This window comes from Sminthopsis crassicaudata, chromosome 1, assembly GCF_048593235.1.
Source record: "Sminthopsis crassicaudata isolate SCR6 chromosome 1, ASM4859323v1, whole genome shotgun sequence".
In the NCBI taxonomy this organism is placed as follows: domain Eukaryota; kingdom Metazoa; phylum Chordata; class Mammalia; order Dasyuromorphia; family Dasyuridae; genus Sminthopsis; species Sminthopsis crassicaudata.
Window position 1 is genome coordinate 367,219,023 of NC_133617.1, and position 27,341 is coordinate 367,246,363.

General features: G+C 33.3%; 1 protein-coding gene across 4 annotated transcripts in view; it reads right to left on the reverse strand.

Annotated features, from left to right (window-relative positions):
• Positions 1-27,341, reverse strand: part of EPG5 (ectopic P-granules 5 autophagy tethering factor) — a 139,957-nt gene that overhangs the window by 56,487 nt on the left and 56,129 nt on the right. For all 4 annotated transcript variants that reach the window (XM_074279273.1, XM_074279272.1, XM_074279270.1 and 1 more), the window contains exons 21-26: positions 23,455-23,577; positions 22,448-22,614; positions 15,984-16,205; positions 12,379-12,502; positions 10,103-10,247; positions 1,126-1,297 (exon numbers count right to left, since the gene is read on the reverse strand). In XM_074279273.1, the coding sequence (XP_074135374.1) occupies positions 1,126-1,297; positions 10,103-10,247; positions 12,379-12,502; positions 15,984-16,205; positions 22,448-22,614; positions 23,455-23,577 (953 nt within the window). The remainder of the gene's footprint in view (positions 1-1,125; positions 1,298-10,102; positions 10,248-12,378; positions 12,503-15,983; positions 16,206-22,447; positions 22,615-23,454; positions 23,578-27,341) is intronic.

Sequence of the window (27,341 nt, forward strand, 5' to 3'; positions counted from 1 at the left end):
AGTTGAAAAATGATCTAGTAGCTAAGTGAAATGAGTAGAACCAAGAGATCATTGTATATGGCAAAATTATGTAATGATCAACTCTGATGGACTTAGCTCTTTTCAACAATGAGGTGATTCAAGCCAATTCCCATAGACTTGTGATGGAAAGAAACATCTGCACACAAAGAGAGATCATGGGGACAGAATATAGATCACAATATAGCATTTTTACCTTTTTTGTTGTTTGCTTGCTTGTTTTTTCTTTCTCACTTTTTTCCCTTTTTGATTTGACTATTTTTGTCTACCATGATAAAGGTGAAAATATGTTTAAAAGAACTGCATATGTTTAACCTATATTGGATTATTTGTTCTCCAAAGGCAGGGAGGGAAAGAGAACAATTTTGAAACACAAGGTTCTGCAAGGATGAATATTGAAAACTATCTGTATTTTGAAAATATAAAGCTATTTTTATAAAAAAAAAAAAAAGAAAAGAAAAAGAAAGAAAGAAAGAAAGAAAGAAAGAAAGAAAGAAAGAAAGAAAGAAAGAAAGAAAGAAAGAAAGAAAGAAAGAAAGAAAGAAAGAAAGAAAGAAAGAAAGAAAGAAAGAAAGAAAGAAAGAAAGAAAGAAAGAAAGAAAGAAAGAAAGAAAGAAAGAAAGAAAGAAAGAAAGACCGATCGATCTAGGAGTTCCCTATACCAATGTAGAATCATTTTTCTATATCTCATTCAACTTTTACAATATGTTTTTTAATCAGTACAAATCAGTAATAAGAATTTTTAAAGATCAAGACAAAAATCATTTTTCATTTTAACATTTATCTTCAAATAATACTCATATCTATTTAATAGGTAATCTATATAAAATCTTGACTCAGAAACAAATATTAGAAAAACTGGACTGGCTTTAACATTTGAATTGTTGCCACTTGAAAAACAATAAAATATACACATGCTAAGAATATGTACAATATTACTTCAGTTTTCTAAAAGAAATGAAGAGATCTGTCATAACCTGAGCTTTCAAAAACGGTAACTCAAACCAGATGGGTGAGTGTTCCCAAGCTGAGCCCACTTCAGGTGCTAAATCATGCAGGCTATGTAATTAATATGAAAAGGAGAGCAATTTCAATGTATCATCTTACTTAGCATGCTGTTGCAAGAGATTCAGGTCTGGGCGTATAAGCTGCATAGTTTCCTTCTGATTTAGAAAACTAGTTGAGGAAATGACAGGCACTGGAGCTTTCAGGGCATGTAGAACAAGGGGAGGATGAGGAGTTTCATGCTTCTTCAAGTTGCTCAAGATCCTCTCTTTAGCTGAAAGAGAATCAAAACCAATAAATCTTAACTAAAGATGAAGCAAACAACAGAAGATGTTCTAACATTACTTCCTATATATTAAGGAACATGAAAACAAATAGAACATTTATCTGAATACCAGTCATCAGAATCAGCAAATGTAATGTTTTCTGACTCTTAACAAATCCTATAGGAACCGCCAGAAGGTCAAAAGCATTTCAGTAGAAGCTCAGGAGTCTGGCATGTACAGATAAATGCAATAATTATTTAAAAAAGTGTTTTGAAAAGTGAGAAAAGAAGACAGGAAAAGTAGAAAACGGCTGGTTTCATGGACAAGTTAGGCACTCAACTATATTTCAAAGAGAAAAAAAGTGTTCTGTGGCATGGAACTCCCTAGAAACATTCCTAGAAGTAGAGTTGAAAAGACCAGCTCCACAGGTAGAAAGTAAAAAATATCCCTGAAACACAATATGGGGGTCATGGGTTATGAAAAATGAGTTTAGTTAAAGAAAGTCAACAGTCTTTAAGACCAAAGACGGAAGTAAAGTAAAATAAATATTACTAAACACTACTTAAATGAAAATATTACAATAGGGACTGATGAGTTATAATAAGTGAAATAAATGACAAGAACTACACTTCCAATTATATAGTATCTTACAGTTTTAAAAGATTACACCACATACATGATCATATGAACATGTAATGTTACAGCACTTTAAAATTGTACAATACACCCCAAACTAATCTATTTATTTAGTGCTATACCAATCAGACTCCCAAGAAACTATTTCAATGACCTAGAAAAAATAACAACAAAATTCATATGGAAGAATAAAAGGTCGAGAATTGCAAGGGAACTAATGAAAAAAAACTCAGAGGAAGGTGGTCTAAGTGTACCTGATCTAAAGCTATATTATATAGCAGCAGTCACCAAAACCATTTGGTATTGGCTAAGAAATAGACCGGTAGATCAGTGGAACAGATTAGATACAAAGGACAAAAAAGGGTACATCTATAGCAATCTAATCTTTGACAAACCCAAAGATTCCAACATTAGGGATAAAAATTCATTATTCGGAAAAAACTGTTGGGAAAACTGGAAATTAGTATGGCAGAAATTAGATATGGATCCACACTTAACACCATATACCAAGATAAGATCAAAATGGATCCATGATTTAGGCATAAAGAGGGAGATAATAAATAGATTAGAGGAACAGAGGATAATCTACCTCTCAGACTTGTGGAGGAGGAAGGAATTTATGACCAGAGGAGAACTAGAGATCATTATTGATCACAAAATAGAAGATTTTGATTACATCAAACTAAAAAGTTTCTGTACAAATAATACTAATGCAAACAAGATTAGAAGGGAAGTAACAAATTGGGAAAATATTTTTAAAAACAAAGGTTCTGACAAAGGTCTCATTTCCAACATATATAGAGAACTGACCATAATTTATAAGAAACCGAACCATTCTCCAATTGATAAATGGTCAAAGGATATGAACAGACAATTCTCAGAGGGAGAAATTGAAACTATATCCACTCACATGAAAGAGTGTTCCAAATCACTACTGATCAGAGAAATGCAAATTAAGACCATTCTGAGATACCACTACACACCTGTCAGATTGGCTAAGATGACAGGAACAAATAATGATAAATGTTGGAGGGGATGTGGGGAAATTGGGACACTAATACATTGCTGGTGGAGTTGCGAAAGAATCCAGCCATTCTGGAGAGCAATCTGGAATTATGCCCAAAAAGTTATCAAACTGTGCATACCCTTTGACCCAGCAGCGCTACTACTGGGATTATATCCCAAAGAAATACTAAAGAGCGGAAAGAGTCATATGTGTGCCAAAATGTTTGTGGCAGCTCTTTTTGTTGTGGCTAGAAACTGGAAGATGAATGGATGTCCATCAGTTGGAGAATGGTTGGGTAAATTGTGGTATATGAAGGTTATGGAATATTATTGCTCTGTAAGAAATGACCAGCAGGAGGAATACAGAGAGGCCTGGAGAGACTTAAATCAACTGATGCTGAGTGAAATGAGCAGAACCAGAAGATCACTGTACACTTCAACAACAATACTGTATGAGGATGTATTCTGATGGAAGTGGAAATCTTCAACATAAAGAAGATCCAACTCACTTCCAGTTGATCAATGATGGACAGAGGTAGCTACACCCAGAGAAGAAACACTGGGAGGGGAATGTAAATTGTTAACACTAATATCTGTCTGCCCAGGTTGCATGTACCTTCGGATTCTAATGTTTATTGTGCAACAAGAAAATGGTATTCACACACATGTATTGTACCTAGACTATATTGTAACACATGTAAAATGTATGGGATTGACTGTCATCGGGGGGAGGGAGGGGAGGTAATTTGGAAAAATGAATACAAAAATAAAAAAATAAAAAAAAATTAAAAAATAAAATAAAATAAAATAAAATTGTACAATACAAAGTGGCATTTAACTACATAATCTTATATTGTTAAAAACTGTTTCATAAATATTGATCTAGTCTCCCCAGTCAGAGGACAAATTTATTGAGGTTAAATTATCATATCATATACTTCTATGCCTCTAAACTTCCTAGTTCATGGCAGAAAGTACATTGTAGTACATTCAATAAATACTCCTTGACTGGTGACAATTTTAGGAAAACTGCAAGATCACAGAATTAGTGTAAACAATTTTCTGACAGACAATTATGACTATGAATATATTTACCCCAAATAAGAAAAGGATTTGGTGATAATAAGTGATATTCCCAAAAAGAAAAGGAATAGATCTGAAAAATGATTATATGAAAAGAGAAAAAAGACTAAGAAAGGATTTGTCACACCGAGGTCCTGGCCTTAGGGAATATATTACGAATATTAGGCAGTTAAGAAAAGTTTAAATCAGGAAGGTAAGACTTCTGCATGACACAACTAGTCAAAAAATATTTATTAAACACCTACCATCAAGTACATGCTAAGTGCTAGGGATACAAAGAAAGGCAAAAAAAAAAAAACAAAAAACAATTCCTACTTTCACGGAGCTCTAACACTAGGAAAAATATGCTTACAGTTATGTAGAAACAAACTGTGTAAGGACATATTAGAGATAACTAGCAGAAGAGAAGCATTAAAATTAAGGACTGGGAAAGGTTATCTTGCAAAAATCAGAATTTTATTGAGACTTGAAGGAAGTCAGGAAAAGCAGAAAATGAAGATAATGAAGGTGGAAATGCCAGGCGGGGGAGACAATCAGTGAAAATGCAATCAGGACCTGGGAGATGGAATATCTTGTGTATGGAACAGCAAGGGGGCCAGGGTCACTGGATCCCAGAATATGTGGATGAGTGTAAAATGTAAGAAAACTGGAAAGAGAGAAAGAGGCCAGTTTATGAAGGACTTTACAAGCCAACAGGTCTTACTAAATTGGATAGGGGAATGTGATCTTTAGAAAGATAAGTTTTAGGGGACAGCTAGATGGCACAGTGGATATAGCACCAGCCTTGAATTCAGGAGGACCGGAGTTCAAATCTTACTTATCTCAGATACTTAACACTTCCTAGCTGTGTGACCCTGGGTAAGTCACTTAACCCCAGCCTCAGGGGAAAAAAAAAAAGAAATATAAATTTTAGAGGTAGTAAGAAAAGACTCCAATTAACAGCTGTTGCATGAGGACATGAGGGCCTATACTAGGATGGTAGCAGTATTAGAAAAGAGAAGGAGATGCTACAAAGAGTTGCTACAAAGGTAGAATCAATAGGACTTGGCAACTAATTAGATGTGGGGTAGGGGAAGTGAGAGAAAGTAAAGAATCAAGTGTTATGAGCCTGTGTTTCGAGATAATAAGTTTAGTTTTGGACATGAATATCTATGGGTGCAACCTGGAATTATTCCCGAAAAGCTATAAAACTGTGTATATCCACTGACCCAGGAATATCACTATTAGGTATCAAGGTGACCAGGGAAATAGGAAAATAACCTAAATGTTCTAAAATATTTATAGCAGCTCTTTTTGTAGTGGTAAAGAACTGGAAATTGAACCATCAAATGGGGAATAACTAAACAAGTTGTAATATATGATTGTGATGGAATACTACTATGCTGTAAGAAATGACAAAATTAATGATCTTAGAAAAACATGGAGATGATATGATGGTATACTTAGAGAACCCCAAAGACTCTGCTAAAAAGCTATTAGAAATAATTCAGAACTTTAGCAAGGTTGCAGGATACAAAATAAACCCACATAAATACTCAGCACTTTTATACATTACCAACACAATCCAACAGCAAGAGATCCAAAGAGAAATTCCATAAAAAATAACAGTCGATGATATAAAATATTTGGGAATATATCTACTAAAAGAAAGTCAGGAATTATATGAGTAAAATTACAAAACACTTGCCACAAAAATAAAATCAGATTTAAATAATTGGAAAGACATTCAGTGCTCGTGGATAGGCCGAGCGAATATAATCAAGATGACAATACTGCCTAAACTAATCTATTTATTTAGTGTTATACCAATCAGACTTCCAAGAAACTATTTTAATGACTTAGAAAAAATAACAACAAAATTCATATGGAAGAACAAAAGGTCAAGAATTTCAAGGGAAGTAATGAAAAAAAAAAATCAAATGAAGGTGGCCTAGCTGTACTTGATCTAGAACTATATTATAAAGCAACAGTCACCAAAACCATTTGGTATTGGTTAAGAAATAGACTGGTTGATCAGTGGAATAGGTTAGGTTCACAGAGCAAGATAGTGAATAAAAATAGCAATCTAGTGTTTGACAAACCCAAACATCCCAACTTTTGGGATAAAAATTCATTATTTGACAAAAACTGCTGGGAAAACTGGAAATTAGTATGGCAGAAACTAGGCATGGACCCACATTTAACACCACATACTAAGATAAGATCAAAATGGATCCAAGATTTAGGCATAAAGATCGAAATCATAAATAAATTGGAGGAACATGGTATGGTTTACCTCTCAGACTTCAGGAGGAGGAAGGAATTTGTGTCCAAAGGAGAACTAGAGATCATTATTGATCACAAAATAGAAAATTTTGATTACATCAAATTAAAAAGCTTTTGCACAAACAAAACTAATGCAAACAAGATTAGAAGGGAAGTAACAAATTGGGAAAACATTTTTACAGTTAAAGGTTCTGATAAAGGCCTCATCGCCAAAATATACAGAGAATTGACTTTAATTTATAAGAAATCAAGCCATTCTCCAATTGATAAATGGTCAAAGGATATGAACAATTTTCAGATGATGAAATTGAAACTATTTTCACTCATATGAAAGAGTGTTCCAAATCACTATTGATCAGAGAAATGCAAATTAAGACAAGTCTGAGATACCACTACACTCCTGTCAGATTGGCTAAGATGACAAGAACAAATAATAATGAATGTTGGAGAGGATGTGGGGAAACTAGGACACTGATGCATTGTTGGTTGAGTTGTGAAAGAATCCAACCATTCTGGAGAGCAATTTGGAACTATGCCCAAAAAGTTATCAAAATGTGCATACCGTTTGATCCAGCAGTGCTACTACTGGGCTTATAACCCAAGGAAATACTAAAGAAGGGAAAGGGACATGTATGTGCCAAAATATTTGTGGCAGCCCTTTTTGTAGTGACTAGAAACTGGAAAATGAATGGATGTCCATCAATTGGAGAATGGTTGGGTAAATTATGGTATATGAATGTTATGGAATATTATTGTTCTGTAAGAAATGACCAACAGGAGGAATACAGAGAGGCTTGGAGAGACTTACATCAACTGATGCTGAGTGAAACGAGCAGAACTAGGAGATCATTATACACTTCAACAAAGATACTGTATGAGGATGTATTCTGATGGAAGTGGATATCTTCAATATAAAGAGCTAATCCAATTCCAATTGATCAATGATGGACAGAATCAGCTACACCCAGAAAAGTAATACTGGGAAATGAGTGTAAACTGTTAGCATTTTTTGTTTTTCTCCCCAGGTTATTTTTACCTTCAGAATCCAATTCTTCCTTTGCAACAACAACAACAACAACAACAACAACAACAACAACAACAACAACAAAATTCGGTTCTGCACATATATATTGTACCTAGCATATACTATAACATATTTAATATGTATGGGAATGCCTGCCATCTAGGGGAGTGGGTGGAGGGAGGAAGGGGAAAATTCGGAACAGAAGGGAGTACAAGAGATAATGTAAAAAATTACCTATGCATATGTACTGTCAAAAAACATTATAATTATAAAATTAATATTAAAAAAAAGAAAAACATGGAAAGACTTGTATGAAATAATGAAGAGTGAAAAGATCAAAATCAAGAATTATTATAATACAGTAATAGCTATATTATTTGAAGAATAACTGAATGACTAAGTTATTGAGTATTATAAATACACAAACCAATTGCAAAAAAAATTATAAATGACATTATCCATTTCAAAAGAAAAGAATTGATAACTAGAAGGATCTGGTATAGTTTCAGAACTTAAAATGTAAAAAAAAAAAAAATATATTAACTCACCATAGTGAACCTTAAGTATGAGCAGACATTGTCACTTCTTAAAGTAAGATATTAAATAAATTCCAATATTCAAAACAAATATCAATTGAACTGGTTATTATGTGCAAATAATGTAATATATATAATAATTAAAAAGAAGATTCAGGGATGAAGAAACTTGGAAGTCATCCACACAGAGGATAAGGAAAATGGCTAAGTTTCTCAAAAATGAGCATAAAGACAAAATATAACAGGAGATCCAAGATAGAGCTTGGTACACATACATTCAGAAGGGAGAAGACCTAGTTACAAAGAAATCTCCAACCAATATTTCATTTAAAAAAATATTTTTTTAAATAATAGAAGAAAAAGTTCAAGGTTAATTTAAAGTCAGTAAGTCAAGTCAACAAATTTTTATGAAAGGGTTATCATGAATTTCTACCTTTGTTCCATATGGAGTTCTACTTTCTATTCTTTTTGAGAAATAGTAGGAAAATTTTGTTAAGCGTGACTCTATTGTCATAAAGGAAACTGTATTGTTTATGCCCTCAAAAAACTGAAATTAAATGCTCTGTGTTAGCCTTACATTAAAACAGTATTTTTCCACTGAACAGCAAACTAAGACATCACAATGTAGACCTCAATAGTCTAAAGCTCAAAATTAGTTCCCATGATAAAAATTTTCTGTTAAGTTTTAGTAGGGCCACTTGGATACAAATCATTAAGGAGTCAACAGGAAAATTTTAGAACAATATGACTTAACAAACAAAGGAATTTAAATCCTAAATCTAATAGAGACAGAATGGTAATTATTCTATCTCTGAATTAATTCATCTACAATCAGTAATCTTAATTACTATTCATTAAATTGTTAGCTTCTTGAGGGAAGGGACTGTATTTTACCTCTTTCTGTATCTCCAACACAGCACAGTGCCTGACATATATAGTAGGGATTTAATAAATGTCTATGAATTTAATGATTAAACTATAATTTTTAAATGTTATGAAAAAACAAATTTCATTCAAAATAAATATTGTAGCTAAAAAATTCTATTTGCAACATTTTTGTTCTAAGGGGATAAAGAAGGAAGCAAAAACCCTGTGATTTCATTGGTATAGGAAATTTCAAATAATGAAACCCCCACTACCAGTATAGATCAGCAGCTGTTGAACAAATTAAAGTCTGAAGGAGTAACTTGAAGCACTGCTATGCCTGTGGTTAAAATCCAAGGTCATCCTATGTTCAACTGTAACCTATGCAACCAATTCATTAACTTGATAGTCATGCTGTGTATATATGTGTATTTCCTTTGTATTTGCTATCTTCCCCATTTAGAATATAAGGTCACTGAAATAGGAATTATTTCATGAACTTGTCTCTCATGACTAACACAATGCCTAGCAAATAGTGAAGGCTTAATAAATACCTGTTGATTGACTGGGAAAAAAAAATATCTTTTAAAAGGAATCTCCTCAAAATGACAAGAGAAATTCCTATTTTTAAAGTTACAAATAAAAAAAAAATTAATGATACCAAGAGTTTAACTTAAATAAATAATATAATATATGGAATGCAATAGAAACATATCACATTTTGTAATGCTAATCATAAATCTACATTACTAAGAAAATTTCAATGAAAAATACAAATAATTAATAATCTTCTGGGATCTAAAAATGCCTTTAGTGCTATACTTTGATAAGTACCATTAACTACTTTAATCAAGACTCTTACAGCATACTACCAATATTCCCTAAAAGAGCAGAAGACTGGACTGCTATAAACTATCTATGTGATCTTGGATAACTATTTGATCTCATTAAGCCTCAATTTCCTCATCTTTATAAGAAAAATAATAGATTTTATCCACCTCATGGAATTATGATAGTATCAAGTAAGATAGATCAATGAGGAAACTATAAAATATTACACAAATGTATATTATTATTAATATTGGCAATGATAACAAAAATTAAAAATTAAAAAACAAAGTCTCTGTTAAAAGACTTGCCCATAATATAATGAAGAACAAAATTAAGAATAACTCTCATTTGCCCACACTAATCACTAGTCTTTCCTCCCAAAATAACATCTTTAAACAAAATGTAGAATATTGATGAAAAAAATTCCATAAGGTTTCATAGGATAAAGGCCAGATATTTTCTGGTCAGGTGAGATTTCAATGAATTCCCCCCAAAAAAAAGATTATCTGAAGGACAGTAGTAAGCAAATCACAATCCAGCATGGTTTTGACAATGTTCATAGCACTCACCTGACAAAGGATCAGTAAAATCCACCTGTACTGACAAATTACTGGGTGCAGAATGGGTTTCAAGTTTTACTTGAATCCAAAGACTGACAGCTTCCCAAAATTCATAATGAATACGTTCCATGTTCAAATATTCCATCCACAAATCCTGGAATAGAACCATAATACAACTTTAACTTTGGAAGAAAAATTACTATATCTTTCTAAGTTGTGAAGCTTGTTTGACTAAAATATACATAAACTCATCAGTATAAATAAAAACCTTTAAAAAAATCTCATTCTAAGTTCCCTAACATTAAAAAATGGCCATATTTAGAATTCTCACCCTATCAAAAGCTTCTGAAGTTAAGACATCTTTCCTAAAGAACACTAAAGCATTTCTTATCTTTTTAAGGAAAATGTAAACATCCTCTACCATTGCAGATGGTAGAGTCAGGATGTCTTAGAAATAAAATCACTCTCAAGGCCTTAATTCCTAGAAGAAAAGAGTTAACAAATGTTTTGGCAGTGTAATGGCTGTTCATGTGAATCACATAAAGACATATCATCAATAAGAGACAGCATCAGACAGTAGAAGGAGCAGACTTGGAGTCCAATTATGTGATCTCCAATCTCTACCATATACCACCAACATGATTGTGGGCAGGTTAATTATTTTCCCTGTACCTCAGTTTCCTCATCTATAAGACAAAGGGGAGACTTGATGGCATGAGGTTCACCAGGTATAGGTCAGGAAGTTCCTGTAGGCCTAGGACTTTTTCAATTCTCAGCAAAAAAAATATTCTCATAGAATCCTAAATCCTAAAAGCCGTTCCCAAGATGCACAAAGTATTCTAGACCAAGGATGTCAAAATTAAATAAAAATGGATGAATCCTTGGGAGGTTACATATTGATTTAGAAAACCACAAATTAACATTATGTTTTATTGTATTTTTATTAGTTAAATATTTTCCAAGTACATTTTAATCTAATAAAGACTAGCCTCAGTAGTTTTGCAGGAAATGAGTATGGCTCCTTGGATCAAAACTGATCTTATTTACACCTTTAAAATGGTACTGAAAAGTATAATCTTCAGCTGGGCTTTTAAATATAAAAAAGGACATCACTGATGCTAATGTGCCATCCCCTCCCTAACACTTCCTGTATTTATGGATGATACGATATCTCTTTGAAGTAGCCATATTACCTACATATTTATACTGAATAAGAATATTCCTATATGCAAATAAATAAAGCCATTTAGAATAATTATGGTAAAGCTGCAGGAATCTATTGTCACTAATTGAGTCTCAGCTGAAGCATAAGAACTATAGCTAGAGTCAAGCATTCATATTCAGGCAGAAGAAGCTAGAAGATAGGCAGTTCAGTCCTACAGAAACTGTGTATCAAGATAGCCCTCAAAGAGGGATACAAGCTAGACCAAGAACTGAGTGAGGGCTGTGAAGAATAAAAACTAGTCCAGAACAGATGAACCACTACTTGTGATATGGAGGAACTCAACAAAAGTTTAGGTTAGATCAAATGTAGATCAAATCAAAAGAAAGGAGGAACTAGACTTTTCAAGAAATCTGAAAGAAAGTCTGGGCTTGGTAGAAACTACAAAGAAGCATCAGAAATCAGAAATCAATGGGACTTTCTAAACTGAATTAAATTGAGATCTTTTTTTTGGGGGAGGGACAAGGGGAGGGGCTGAGGCAACTTGCCCAGGGTCACACAACCAGAAAGTGTTGTGTCTGAGGGCAGATTTGAACTCAGGTCCTCCTAACTTCAGGGCTGGTGCTCTATCTACTGCATCACCTAACTGCCCCATAAATTGAGATATATACCTACATTATATAACATTCATCTAATTGGAGGCTCTTATAAATCCACATAATTGTAATAAAGTACTTTTAATGATACTCAAGTCAGCTGGACTGAAAGTATGCTGCTAGTGCAAACTTACTACAAGAAAGGCAATTAACAAAAAAAAAAGAAGGTTTACACGGTTTCAAGAGATCATAAAACACAGAAAGTGTTCCCAATACTCCAAGGAGGACACAATTTTCATCAATGCTTCAAAAGGAGATATTCTAACAAATTATGTTAATTTGAAAGCAAAAAGAACATAATGTGGATTATGGACAAAGCCCACAGAAACTAAGACCATTCATACCCTGTGGCCATATTTAATAAGTAACTTCAATCTCTGGATCAATACATTTATTTATTCCCATTAATAACAAATTCAAATTACTATCAGATATTGTGAGAAGTAAAAGTATTGTAATAATGTCACCTGTTGATTCTGCATAATCTTTGCTAGCCTGTGTGTATCATATTGCTTTGGTAGAGAAGGAATATAGGTGTCTCCTTTCTGAAAGTTCTCATCTTCTAGCCACAGTATAAATACATTGAAGAGCCTAAAGGATGAAAATAAAAGAAATAGAAAAGGGTGGGTAAAATGCATTATCTCTCTCTTTACACAGAAATTATATTCTATCTAGTGAATAAAACAATAAAAAGAATCAGGTTTCCTTAGATAATATTTCACTTTACTGTATTAATTTTCATTATGCCTATTTCCCTCTGTGTTAAGAACTATCTTTACTCATCTAAAAAATAAAGCTAGGCAAAAAATGATGACTAAAGGTGATCATAAAATAAACATTGGAATGAGAATTAAGACTTTTCCCTTTCCTTTTCGATAAATGACACCGAGGGAGTCATCCTGTTTAGAAAAACAAAATATAATGTGAAAAAAAAATACATTTTATATATATATATATATATATATATATATGTATATATATATATATATATATATATATATATCTTTCACTATTCCAGGATAAATACAGAAGGCTCATTTAAAATAGGTTACCTGGAAAATTTTTCTATTATACCTTATCAGTTTTACTGCCCTCCCTCCAAAATCTTTGGCTAACTACCAAAATGAATTATAATTGCAATTTAATTATAAATGTATGAATTCTTTCCTTTATAAATGGGTAGGACAAAAAGAAATTCTTTCAATTTTCTGTTCTAAATGTTATAAGTAGTATTTTATGAAGAGATCGAATCTACTGAAGGAAGAAGACTTCATTTAAAATCACTGTTAGTAAGAATAGGTTAACAGAGAAGCAGCCTGTGATATATAAATTAGTTAAATAAGCTCGTTTTAGCAGAGAAAGGAAGGGACAGTGTCATTTTCTTTCTATTAAAAATTAAACTTAAAAATTACTTCCTTCTAATTATGAAAGGGGCATAAAGGCTTCCATACCTAATACAACTACAAAGCACCCACTTCTAGCTTGACATAAAGAGATGGAAGAAGGGATAGTAATCAATTAATAAGCATTTATTAACTACTTCCTAGGCCCAAGTAGAAAAAAAAAAATCACTCCCTGCCTTTATCCATTCTATACGGAGAGATCACATTGCATTTAGGGAAACATTAACAGCTGAAGGAAACAAAAAAGGATTTATATAGAAGGTAGTGATCAAGTTTTGAAGAATGGTAGGGATTGTAACAGGTAGAGATGTAGAAGGAATGCATTGTAGGCATGGAGAACAGACAAGATAAAGATAGAAATGGGAGATGGAGTATTATGTGTAAGTAACAAGGCTAGTTTGGATGGATCACAGAATGCATTTAAGAGGAGTAATATACAACAAAACTGAAAAAATAAATTTCAATCAAACTGTGAATGGTCTTAAGTACCATACAGAAGAGTTCATGTTGGATCCTATTCATTTTTGTCAAGTTCCTAATAATAAAAGAGAAAATTTTAAAAGAGGTGAAAAAGAAATTATTGGATTTCATAATTAAAAGATCATTAAAAAGGGCAGCTAAGTGGTGCAGTGTAGCGATGAATAGCGATGAAGTCAGGAGGACCTGAGTTCAAATCTGGCCTCAGACACAACACATCTTAGCTGTGTGACCCTGTGCAAGTCACTTAGCCCCAATTGCCTTGGCCAAAACAAAACAAAACAAAACAAAGAAAGATCACTAAAATTGTGGAAAAGTTTCAGCTGAATGATGAGGCTGAAAGGCAGATTGTAAAAAAGTTTAGAAGTAGGGAAAAATCCTTTCTTTTTTATCTTACAAACTAACTCACCAGAATTGTAAGCGCAGCACTAACATTGCCAATATCCCTATATTGATAGGGCCACAACCTTTGGTTGGTTGCAATAATGACCAAGACCAGTCTATGAATCCTTGAGCAATCTGATGGCCCCTCCACTGCCAAGAGTCACTATACTGACACCTGAATTCCATAACACTCATCTAGCCCACTGCAGCTTAGAACTCCTGAACTCAAAGATCTGCAGCATCAGCCTCCCCAGGAGCAGAGATTACAGGCTGCACCACCACACCAACTGGAGTATTTTCCTAGAGATCAGACTGATAAAGGAAACCCTCACAACACATAATAGCTTGAAAAAATGAGAGGGTGGGGTGAAAGTTTTTCTAAGCATAAGCAAGATTTAAGTGTGTCTACAAATAGAAATAAAAAGAAAAACAGAAATAGCAAGAGATTAAAGATTAAGGAAAAGTGGGGGAATATATCAGCTAGAAAAGATAGAAAGATGGGATCAAGAATGTATATGAAGAGGTTGGCCTTAGTGAGAGAGCCACCTTATCATCAAAGACTAAATTAGGAAAGAAGGGTAATGTCAAAGGCTAGTGAAATTCAGAGAAACAGAGAGATCTCATGGAAAATAATCTCTCTTTTCTTAACAAAGAATGATGTGAATCTTAAACTAAGGGTAGGGAACATCTAGCCTGCATGCCAAACTAAGATACGTGAAAAGTATTTGCTAAGGCAATTGCAAAGCAATGATGAGTGAAAACTAGATACAACCATCTTCCACTATTTGAATTCTATATGTCTGCGAGTGATGTTTTAAATATCAAAATGGGCCTTGGGACCCCTGATTTAAACTGAGAGGATGGTGAAAGGGTTGGTGTGGGAAATAAGGACAGAAGAAAAGAGGGGAAAGCCAAAAAAAGCAGAATATACATTCTGTTAAAAACGAGAAGTTTAAGAAACACACTAAAGCCTTCATTTTAAGCAACCAACACCAAAAAGGTCACCAGTTGCTGATACAGTGAAAAGTAGTCTAAATCTAGCTAAGAGTAAAATTACAGAGTTTAAGGCCAAGCTGGCCTAAATTCTTATATCTATGTAATCCTTGGGAAAAGTTGTGACACATTACAGTGAAAATTTGGATTGAGTTACAGAGAACATTTAATCACGTATTTGTGTATACATACATACATACACAGCACATATATACATATACATTACAATATTCATTATAAGATTTGGGTAAACTTAAAAATTACAAAGAAAAAATTATTGATCAGTGAGATATATATATGTCTTCTTCTCAAGGCTTGCTCTAAATGTGGCTTCTTTAGCAGTTTAATATTTAATTAATTTAGTAACACAAATATTCCATGATTAAAAAAACCAAAGACCATATTAATTCTTTAAATATACTTAAAGCTAAAATAAAGCACATGACTACTATCTGATGACATTTAAGCTACAGGTTCAGTTTTTAAAATATGAAAAAAAAAATTTCTGGGCGCTAAAGTTTCAAAAACTAAAGTAATCAAGTGATAACAAATGTGTAATCAACTTGAAATATAAAAATGATCAGGTATATTCATATGGGTCAGTCCAAATCAACTGACTTAAACTCAAGTCATACTGCCTCCTAGTAAATGACCAAGCTGAAGCTGTCTTTTGCCAGACTTTAACACTTATTTGACTACTACTGCTTTCCACACTCAACCTAAGAGCAATAAAATAATGCTCTGAAATACACAGAAGATGCTATAATATCCTAAATGAAAGAAAACATGAGTCTGTATAGCTAAATATACGTTACCTCACGAGCTCAGTGTGCAGTTCTGGGGAAGTCAGATACCTTGCAGGGCCGGCATTGTTGTCACCTGGCTCTTCACTGCCATCTGCTGGAACGCGCAGAGCTTTACTAGCAGCATGATGGAAATCGGCCACTTCAAGCAGACGTTTCTTCATTTCTTTCAACAGATTAATATGGGCTGGGCTCTGAAAAAATCGTCTTCCAATACAACCATCTACAGGCAATCTTGGGGAAAAAAAACCAAAATTGGGTTTTGTAAGTTATTTAACTAATCATTTTTTCTGGTTAAAAATCAAATGATGTGTGCTCATTAAAGCTACCAAAGATAAAGGTGCATTCAGCAAAATCAAGATATCCTACCATTACCTATAATATCTGAGAAAGCATGGCTAAACAAAAACCTGCCAAACTTATCTAACAGGCTGTCATAAGGAAGAAATAAAATGATACATATCAAAGTATATTTTTAAAAATATAAATGCTACACCAGTTCAAAGTGTTGTCATTATCTTCATACAAAATCCTCATATGGTAGGGTCAATAAAACTTGGCCTTTGTAATACATTCTGTAGTATCTGTTCTCTGTAGTTCTCTATCCCCTTAATCATGAAGTATATTTAAGGATGTGTCTATTAATTGGAATTTTAAAAATTATAAATGCTATCCTAGTATATAAGGTGTCATTTCTTACTAAAAACTGAAATTTCTTCTCAGAAACTGAAAATTGTATTAGAAACAAATAAACACATCAACAAATCCCTAATTCCTTAAAGCAAAGATTCTATTGTCCATTCACAAAAAGAATATAGCTCAAGACCTTTCCCACTGGCATTGGTCCAAGTCAGAGACAAAAAACTCCTGAGATACTTGGACTGTTAGTTCCTAATTGCATGTGCAATTGATTAAAACTTTACTTTTTTTTCTTACTATTTTGATCTAAACTACTAAAGTGATCTCTTTATTTCCAAAATTATGCTAATCCTCATTTTAATCCAAGTAGCTTTTTATAGCCTAAAACTAAGAGATTTCTCAATTTATAGAGAGATAAGAAAGAGGGGGCTTCCCCTCCTATTCTCACCATACTGTTCAATTACTGCACTAGAATACACAAGAACTGGGGCAGCTAGGTGGTGCAGTGGATAGAGCATCAGCCTAGAATTCAGGAAGACCCAAGTTCAAATCTGATCTCAGACACTTAACACTGCCGAGCTGTGTGACCTTGGGCAAGTCACTTAACCCCAGCCTCAGGGGGGAAAAAAAAAGAATACACAAGAACTAAAAGAAAAAATAATAATACTGCACTTGTTTTGTATAAAAAGAGAAAGCTAATGACTCCTTTTGGGTGAGATGTAGAAAGAAGCTATTAACTCCATATCACTACTACCCCTCAACATTCAGTAATCATCAATAGTTAACACTTGGAAATATAAAGGGAGTGTTAATAACTAGAATGCTGGCACCATTTATACTAAACCCTCCTCCCTCACACAAATTAACACAAGATTATAGTGCTATCTATAGTGCTACAATTCTTCAGAGATCCAAAGAAACAGTAACTTCATCTTCTACTGCCATCTGAGAAACTGCCTTCCCCCCCCCCCATTCCCCTTCCCCACTTATTTATTTGAAGTCATAGGCCTCCATACTGCTGGTGGAGACAACCTGAAATGAAGACCTGAGGTACACATTCCATGTCATCGACATTCTTTCCATAAAACTCCACTAGCTACAAAGAATATCCTTTAATAAACCTTACATGGATTCCTAAATTCCATGCCTATATTTTTACTTCTTAGAGGAAAAATGAAATTTGGAAGGCAAATATAGCAAGTAATGTGCATAGAAAAATCTGATCAATTTCCCTATTATTTTCTTTGAAATCCAAGTAACCTTTACACAAATGAAAATTTTCAGTATAATAACAATGTGTTTAATTTAGAAAGAAGTAAATTATGGAAAAGAAGTCTTTATTCTTTTTCACTGAAAGAAGTACATGACTGAATAAAGCTTATATATCACTAATGTAGAATGAAAGTTCATGATACTTTTGTATCATAGCTACTTTGATGAAGCTGATGGACCCTTTCTCAGAAAAATGTTTTAAATGTGTAAAATAAATAGAATTACAAAAGAAATCAATGATATTGAAATAATGAAATTTTTGTAAATAGCATTTTCCCCCCAATTTCATGTAAAGATAAGTTTTAAATACTTCTTCTTCTTTTTTTTTTTTTTTTTTTTTTTAAGATTTTGACGTCTACTATGCCCAGAGGGCTATCAAACTGTGCACACCTTTTGATCCAGCAGTGGGCCTATATCATAAAGAGATCTTAAAGGAGGATAAGGGACCCAAATATGCAAAAATGTTTGTGGCAGCCCTTTTTTAGTGACAAGAAACCAGAAAATGGATGCCTATCAGTTGGAGAATGGCTGAATAAGTTATGGTATATGAATGTTATGGAATATTATCATTCTATAAAAACTGATCAGCAAGATGATTTTAGAGAGGCCTAAAGAGACTTACTTATATGAACTGATGCTAATGAAATGAGCAGAACCAGGAGATCATTGAACACAGCAACAACAAGTTTATATGATGATCAATTCTGATGGATGTGACTCTTTCCAACAGTGAGATTATCCAGGCCAGTTCTAATGATCTTGTGATGAAGAGAGCCATCTATACCCAGAGAGACGACTGTGGGGACTGAATGTGGATCACAACATAGCATTTTCACTCTTTTTGTTATTGTTTGCTTGCATTTTGTTTTCTTTCTCATTTTTTCCCTTTTTCTTGTGCATCTTGTGCAGCATGATAATTGTGGAAATATGTATAGGAGAATTGCACATGTTTAACATATATTTAATTACTTGCCATCCAAGGGAGGAGGTGGGAAGAAGGGAAAAAAATTCGAAAAACAAGGTTTTGCAAGGATAAATATTGAAAATTATCTATGCATATATTTTGAAAATAAAAACTTCAATAATAAAAAAAAATTTTAAAGGAAAAAAAAAAGAATTTTGAGTTCTAATTTTTCCCCTCTCCCTTCCTTTCCCTGCTTCCCTTTCCCCAACACAGCAATCAATATGATATACTTAGTATGCAATAATGGAAACATACTCCCACATTAGTCATGTTGTGAAAGAAACAGTACAAAAGGGGAAAGACACACACACACATACATAAATGAAAATAATATGCTTCGATCTACATCCATAATTTTTTTTCTGCATCTGGATGTTAATTTCCATCACGAATCTTTTGAAATTGTCTTGGATCACTATATTGCTGAGAAGACCTAAGTCTATCATAGTAGATCATCACACAGTATAACTTTTACTATGAATAATGGTCTCCTGGTTTTTCTCAAATCTTAGCATCAATTCATACAAGTACTTTCAGGTTTTTCTGAAATCTGTCTGCTCATCCATTTCTTATACCACAACAGTATTCCATTACACTCATATGCCCTAACTTATTTAGATGATTCCTCGATTTCTAATTCTTTGCCATCACAAAAAAGAGCTGCTAGAAATATTTTTTGTACATGTGGATCCTTCTTCCTTTATGATCTCTTTTGAGCTACAGGCCTAGTAGTGGTATTGCTGGATCCAAAGGTATGCATAGTTTGATTGCCCTTTTGACAGTTCCAAGTTGCTTTGCAGAATGATTGGATCAGTTCACAACTCCACTAAGTGTCCCAAAATACCACATCTTTTCCAGCATTTAGCATTTTCCCAAGTATAAGGCAGTACCTCAGAGTTGTTTTCATTTGCATTTCTCTAATCAATAGTGATTTAGAACATTTTCTTATATAACTCAAGACAGCTTTAATTTCTTCATCCGCAAATCTCTGGTTCATATCCTTTGACCGTTCATCAACTGTGAAATGATTTGAATTATTATAAATCTGACTCAGCTCTCTATATATTTGAGGAATGAGGCTTTTATCAGAAAAACTGGCTGTAAAAAAACATTTCTCATCTTTCTGCTCTTCTAATTTTGATTGCATAGATTTTCTTTGTAGAAAAAAATTTTAATTTAATGTATTCAAAATTACCTTTTTTGCATTTCAAAATGCTACCTCTTGTTTGGTCAAAAATTCTTTCCTTTTCCATATATATGACAAATAAGCTATTTCTTGCTCTCCTAATTTGCTAATGGTACTACCCCTTATGTCTAAATCATATACCTCTTTTGACCTTATTTTGGTATAGGTCATGAGATTTTTTTTATATTTAGTTTCTGCCATACTGTTTTCTCGTTTTCCCAGCAGTTTTTGTCAATTATTGAGTTCTTATTGCAGAAGCTAGAGTCTTTGGATGTATCAACCAGTGGATTAGTATAATCATTTACTACTATGTCTTATGCACCTAAATTATTCTACTGACCCATCACTCCATGTAGTTTTGATGATTGCTGCTTTCTAATAGTTTTGGATGTGATGCAGATAGGCTACTATCTTCCTCTACATTTTTTTTTATTAATTCCCTTGATATTCTTGGCTTTTTATTCTTCCAGATGAATTTCAGCAATTTTTCTAGTGCTATAAAATAGTTTTTTGATAGTTTGATTGCTACGGCAATGAATAAGTAAATTAATTTAAGTAGAATTGTCATTTTTATTCTAATAGCTCAGCCCACCCATGAGCAAGTGACATTTTTTCAATTGTTTGGATCTAACTTTGTATGAAAAACTGTTTCATAATTATGTTCATACAGTTCCTACTTTTTTTTGGCAAGTAAATTCCCAAATATTTTACAGTTTACAATTATTTTAAATGAAATTTCTCTATCAATTGTGATCTTTATTGATATAGACAGAAATGCTCGTGATTTACAAATATTTATTTTATGTCCTGCGACTTTGCTAAAGTTAATTATTTCAAAAAGCTTTTTATTGATTCTCTAATTATACCATCATATTACCTGCAAAAGAGAGATAGTTTTATTGCTTAGATGTATATTGTAATTCTTTTTACTTCCTTTTTCTTCTCTTTTTGCTAAAGCTAAAATTTCTAGTATAGTAATACTGAATAATAGTGCTGACAACAGACATTCTTGTTTCACTTTCTGTTCTTATTTGGAAGATTTCTAAGCTGGTCTCCATTACAGAAAATGTTTGGTTATGGTTTTAGATAAATACTACTTAATTTTGATTAAAGTTCCATTTATTTCTATGCTCTTTAGAGTCTTTAATAGAAATGGGTGCTGTATTTTATCAAAAGCTTTTTCTCCTCTGAGATAATCATATGATTTCTATTGGTTTTGTTATTGGCATGGCCCATCATGCTGATATTCCTGAATTCCTAGTATAAATCTTACCTGGGCATAGTAGTATTATCCTCGAGATAAACTGCTCTAATCTTTTTGCTAATTTTTTATTTAAAATTTTTGCATCAACATTTTGCATAGAACATTAAGGGAAATGTTCTATAATTTTCTTTCTCTGTTTTGGCTCTTTCTGATTTAGGTATCATACCACATTTGTGATATAAAAGGAATTTAGTAGGACTCTATTTTTCCAAATATGTATAGTATTGCAATTAATTATTTTTCAAATGTTTGTTAGAATTCGCTTGTAAATTCATCTGGTTCTGAAGCCTTTTTCTTAAGAGAGTTCACTGATGGCTTGTTCAATATTTTTTTCCTAAAATTGAGTTATTTAAGTATTGTCTATTAATCTGCACAATTTATATTTTTGTAAATAGAGGTCTGGTCATTGGTTTTTTGCGTCAGGGCCTCTAAGGCTGGGCAGCTTGCTCACTGTGCTAAGGTGCCATGGCTTAGTCGTGCCAATTGTGCCCTGAGTTTCAGGGCTGGCAGTCTTCCTGCTTCACTAGGGCTGGAGGCCTCATAGCTAGGCTACTATGCCATTAGCCTGCAGAGTTAGGATGGAGGGAACTTGGTTGCTGGTCTATGCTTGCGCCTAAGAGCTTCCCACTAGGTTGTTGGGATACTGTCTGTTCTGGGCTGCACTCCCATTTCTTTCAAGTGTCTCACTTGAAATCCTTCCAAGTTATCTTTGGCTGGAAAATTGTTTCAAGATATAATTCTTTTAGAGGCTTGTTAATGTTTCCAAAGGCAAATGTGAAGAACTTGGGCAACTTCCTGGTTTCTCTTACCATTTTGATTCCTTCCACCAAATTAAAAACAAAAACAAAATTCATAGACCACAAGTTAAGAACTTCCTTCAGACTTAGAGGATCTCTAAGTGACTGACTCAATTCAGCTTTCTATCCTTATTATACAAAATATATAAGATAGGATATTCTATCTTATTCCAAATTTATGACCCTCTTTGAGCTATTGCTGATAAGATATTCTATCAGTTAGGTACTATTTGACAGAGGAAAAACTGTAACTAAGGTTAGAAGTGACCATCAAATAATGGTTCAAAGTCACATATAAGCATATAAGATAGAAGAGTATACCAAGAAATTTACTCTAAGTAACAAGTACCTTACCCATACTGAGGCCCTGGTCGGTGAAGATAAAGCAGAAAGAATTTCTGCCAAATAAGGGGCAAAAGAGGATGATCAGAAGGCGTAACCAAAGCCTGATGAGCCCAACGATAAATCAGCAGTCTCTGAAGTGATGGTACAATAGGCAGTTTCAACTGTGCCTGGGCTTTCTAAAGAAAAAAAAAAAAAAAAAAATTTATTTTCAGCAACTTTTAAATTTAATTCAGTTTGTCAACCACTACATTAAAGTTTTCAGAAACTTAGGACACAATATTAAAGCCCTACAAAATATCCCAAAAGACTATATCATTTTCAGGTTAATTTGATGAACAAAATGTTTTTATATTAAAAACTTCTAAACCTTCATTTCTAAAATGCATGCCTTCTCTATATCTAAAGATCTGATAGAATTTTTTTCTAAATCAGACAAGATATTTCTACTAAAAAGGAATGAAATAATAAGGAAATTTAAGTTTCACTGTCCAATCATCATCTATCTTTGGAAATATGGAAGTTCAGAGAAGATTTCCCAGTCTCCAAAAGTTAGAAATGTTCCAAAGCATGGGTATCCTACATCAAAAAGTTCTATCAATTGAAAATCTTTAACGTTCAAGAACTGGAAAATTAGAAAGTAAGAGTCAAATCTGGTCCACTCCTGTTTTTTTAAGCTACGAATAGTTTTGTACAATTTTAAATACAATAAAACTTAAATAGTGCAAAAAACTTTTACCTTTCAGCAGTATGTCTATAGGCCATAACTTGCTAAATTACGAAACCAATGGTAACTATTCCAAGCACATAATCAACACTTTCAAAATTGTTATATTATGGCTTTCATTTAAATAAATCTTAGAAAGGGCTAGTATAAGTGATAACTTTAATAAACTATGCTTTTGTTGTACTCTCCAAACACTCCTGCTTAAAAGTTACAAAAATTAAAGAAGTGTCTATTCCCATCAAGAACTCAGCCAACCTCCACTTCAAACACATGAAATGATTGCTTTCTGCACCTTGAGAGCCTGCTCAGGGGTAAAGGTAGAATTAATGACCAGTTCCCCTTCAACAACTCTACGAAGCTGAGAATCTTCTTCAAAGATAGACTCCATGTTCAGTACAATCCATGCAAACCAAACCTGCAATCACAGAAAACAGAAGCAATGAAAATGAGCAGTTTTTTCTGAATGAGTTAAGTATAGTTGTAAATATATAATCCAATACTATTCCATTAATTTGATAATTTTTCTTTACTCTTTTCCACTTAATCAAAAATATAAGACTTTTGGTATAAAGCAATTACAGTTATACTGAGCCACTTAGCTGCCCCTACAGTTATACTTTTTTTGAATCTTCAAATACAGAAAGCTTGAGTCAAAGAACAAGACATAAACAAATAAAAAGTAAAGAATTTACTTAAAAACAAGAGATGTGATTCCTGAGTGTCAATAAGCAATCACAACTTCACAAAACTTAAGTGAAAATTAGATTTTTTTATTAATTTTATAATTATAAAAATTTTTTCTGACAGTACATACACATGAGTAATTTTTTTTTATAACATTATCCCTTGTATTCATTTTTCCAAATTTTCCCCTCCCTCCCTCTACACCCTCCCCTAGGTGACAGGCAATCCCATACATTAAATGTGTTACAGTATAACCTAGATACAATATATGTGTGTAAATCCAATTTTCTTGTTGCACGTTAAGTATTGGATTCCGAAGGTAAAAGTAATCTGGGTAGAAAGACAGTAGTGCTAAGAGTACATTCAATTCCCAGTGTTCCTTCTCTGGGTGTAGTTGTTTCTGTCCATCATTGATCAACTGGAAGTGAGTTGGATCTTCTTTATGTTGAAGATTTCCACTTCCATCAGAATATATCTTCATACAGTATTGTTGTTGAAGTGTATAGTGATCTTCTGGTTCTGCTCATTTCACTCAGCATCAGTTGATGTAAGTCTCTCCAAACCTCTCTGTATTCATCCTGCTGGTCATTTCTTACAGAGCAATAATATTCCAATAACATTCCATAATTTACCCAACCATTCTCCAATTGATGGACATCCATTCATTTTCCATTTTCTAGCCACTACAAAAAGAGCTGCCACAAACATTTTGGCAAATATATGTCCCTTTCTCAACTTTAGTATTTCTTTGGGATATAAGCCCAGTAGTAGCACTGCTGGATTAAAGGGTTTGCACAGTTTGATACCTTTTTGGGCATAGTTCCAAATTGCTTTCCAGAATGGCTGGATTCTTTCACAATTCCACCAACAATGCCAACAATCTTGTTTGCATTAGTTTTGTTTGTACAAAAGCTTTTTAATTTGATATAATCAAAATCTTCTATTTTGTGATCAATAATGATCTCTAGTTCTCCTTTGGTCATAAATTCCTTCCTCCTCCACAGGTCTGAGAGGTAGACTATCCTCTGTTCCTCTCATCTATTTATGATCTCATTCTTTATGCCTAAATCATGGACCCATTTTGATCTTATCTTGGTATATGGTGTTAAGTGTAGGTCCATATCTAATTTCTGCCATACTAATTTCCAGTTTTCTCAACAGTTTTTTTTTTTCAAATAATGAATTCTTATCCCAAATGATGGTATCTTTGGGTTTGTCAAACACTAGATTGCTATAGTTGTACCCTATTTTGTCCTTTGTACCTAATCTGTTCCACTGATTGACTAGTCTATTTCTTAGCCAGTACCAAATGCTTTTGGTGGCTGCTGCTTAATAATATAGCTTTAGATCAGGTACAGCTAGACACCTTCATCTGACTTTTTTTTTTCATTAATTACCTTGAAATTCTCGACCATATTCTCGACCATTCATTCTTCCATATGAATTTTGTTGTTATTTTTTCTAGGTCATTAAAATAGTTTCTTGGGAGTCCGATTGATATAGCACTAAATAGATTAGTTTGGGGAGTATTGTCAACTTTATTATATTCGCTCGGCCTATCCACGAGCACTGAATGTCTTTCCCATTATTTAAATGATTTTATTTTTGTGGCAAGTGTTTTGTAATTTTGCTCATATAATCCCTAGCTTTTCTTTGGTAGATGGATTCCCAAATATTTTATACTCTCGACATTTGTTTTGAATGGAATTTCTCTTTGTATCTCTTGCTGTTGCATTTTGTTGGTGATATATAAAAATGCTGAGCATTTATGTGGATTTATTTTGTATCCAGCAACTTTGCTAAAGTTGTGAATTATTTCTAATAACTTTTTATTAGAATCTCTGGGGTTCTCTAAGTATACCATCATACTGCAAAGAGTGTAGATTTATTATAAGAGAAATGATAACGCATGTGGAACCCAAAGAATTTACAATCCATAAATAAATTTGCATATTTATGACAGTACAACAAAGGGAGGAGGAAGAAACAAAAATTTTCAGCTAAAGATACATGACATGAGAAGAGAAAAGGTGCAGTAAGTGAAAAAAGAACAAAACCCCTCCTGAATGGGAGGAACAAAGCAATGCAAAAATCACAATATTTTCCCTTAGAAACTACAATGAAAACATGATGATCTGCTTATTTAGAAGGGTCTTAGTTATACAAGCAATTTTCAGCCCAATGAAAACTGAATTGGTACCTGTCTTAATTCTCAAAGACACATAGGAAGTCTGTTTGGGATGTAAACAACAAATTATGTTAGTTCAGGTAGGCTTCATTCTTGACATGTTGAGGGCCTCCTAAATATTCTGGATCTAGTGTTTTTAGAAAATGTGGCAACTCCAATTTCAATAGACTTATGAGAGCCATCTGCATCCACAGAGAGGACTATGGAGATTGAATGTGGATCACAACATAGTATTTTCACCTTTGTTATTTGCTTACTTGGGTTTTTTTTTCCTCATTTTTTCCCCCTTTTAATCTGATTTTTTCTTGTACAGCATGATAAATGTGTAAATACATTTAGAAGAAATGCACATGTTTAACTATATTGGATTATTTGCTGTCTAAGGAAGGGGAGAAATGGGGAGGAAGGGAGAAAAATTTGGAACACAAGGTTTTGCAAGGGTAAATGCTAAAAACTATGTTTGCATGTATTTTGACAAAATAAAAAAAGAAAATATGGTGACTCAAAAAAATAAGTACAGGAAACCTTTTAATATTTCTTAATGTGGGTCATATGAGCCCATATGAGCAGCAAGGTAGGAGACCAAAAAACTTCTCTAATCCTCATGACATCTCAAACTTCACCAGAACTGAAATTGTGTGCCAGAGATAAAGCAACTTCAGTTGTCTCCAAGGCCTAGGAGAGCCAAAATACAAAAGGCAAAACAAAAACAAAAACAAAAACAAAAATAAAAATAAAAACCAAAAAAACAAGAAACAAGAAACTGATACTCATTAATCCAAAGCTTACTGAGCACCCTCCCCCATCTCTCATGCTACCAAAGCTGTACTAGCATACCCAAGGACAAGGACAAAGACTTAGAAGACAGTTGTAAACTGTATCAAACATAATCACATAAAAAAAGTAAGTTAGCTTTCCCAGACTATCTCAATTGGTATGTCTTTAGACAAGTCTGGGACCCGGTTTGCCAGGTGCTTTCCATCTTGATTTCCCACCTTTGTGCCTGAGAAATCCCAGAACTGTATTTCCCCTATAAAGGATCTGGTTATGAATATCTTTACTAAGTTTCTTTAAAGACAAAAGTCCACTATGAGATACTTCCATATTGCTTTCACTTTACTGGCACCTTTCTCCTTACTCTAGCTAACTCTAGTTAGTATGCTAAGTTCCTCTATGGATCTAACCTGCTAATCAATGGCTTTCTCCCACCTTACAGAGCATTTCCTTTCTCCTGGTTAATTATGAGTTTCCCCAGGGGAACTTGTGAGTTTCCTTGCTAATTATAAGCTCTCTCAACTCTATTTCAT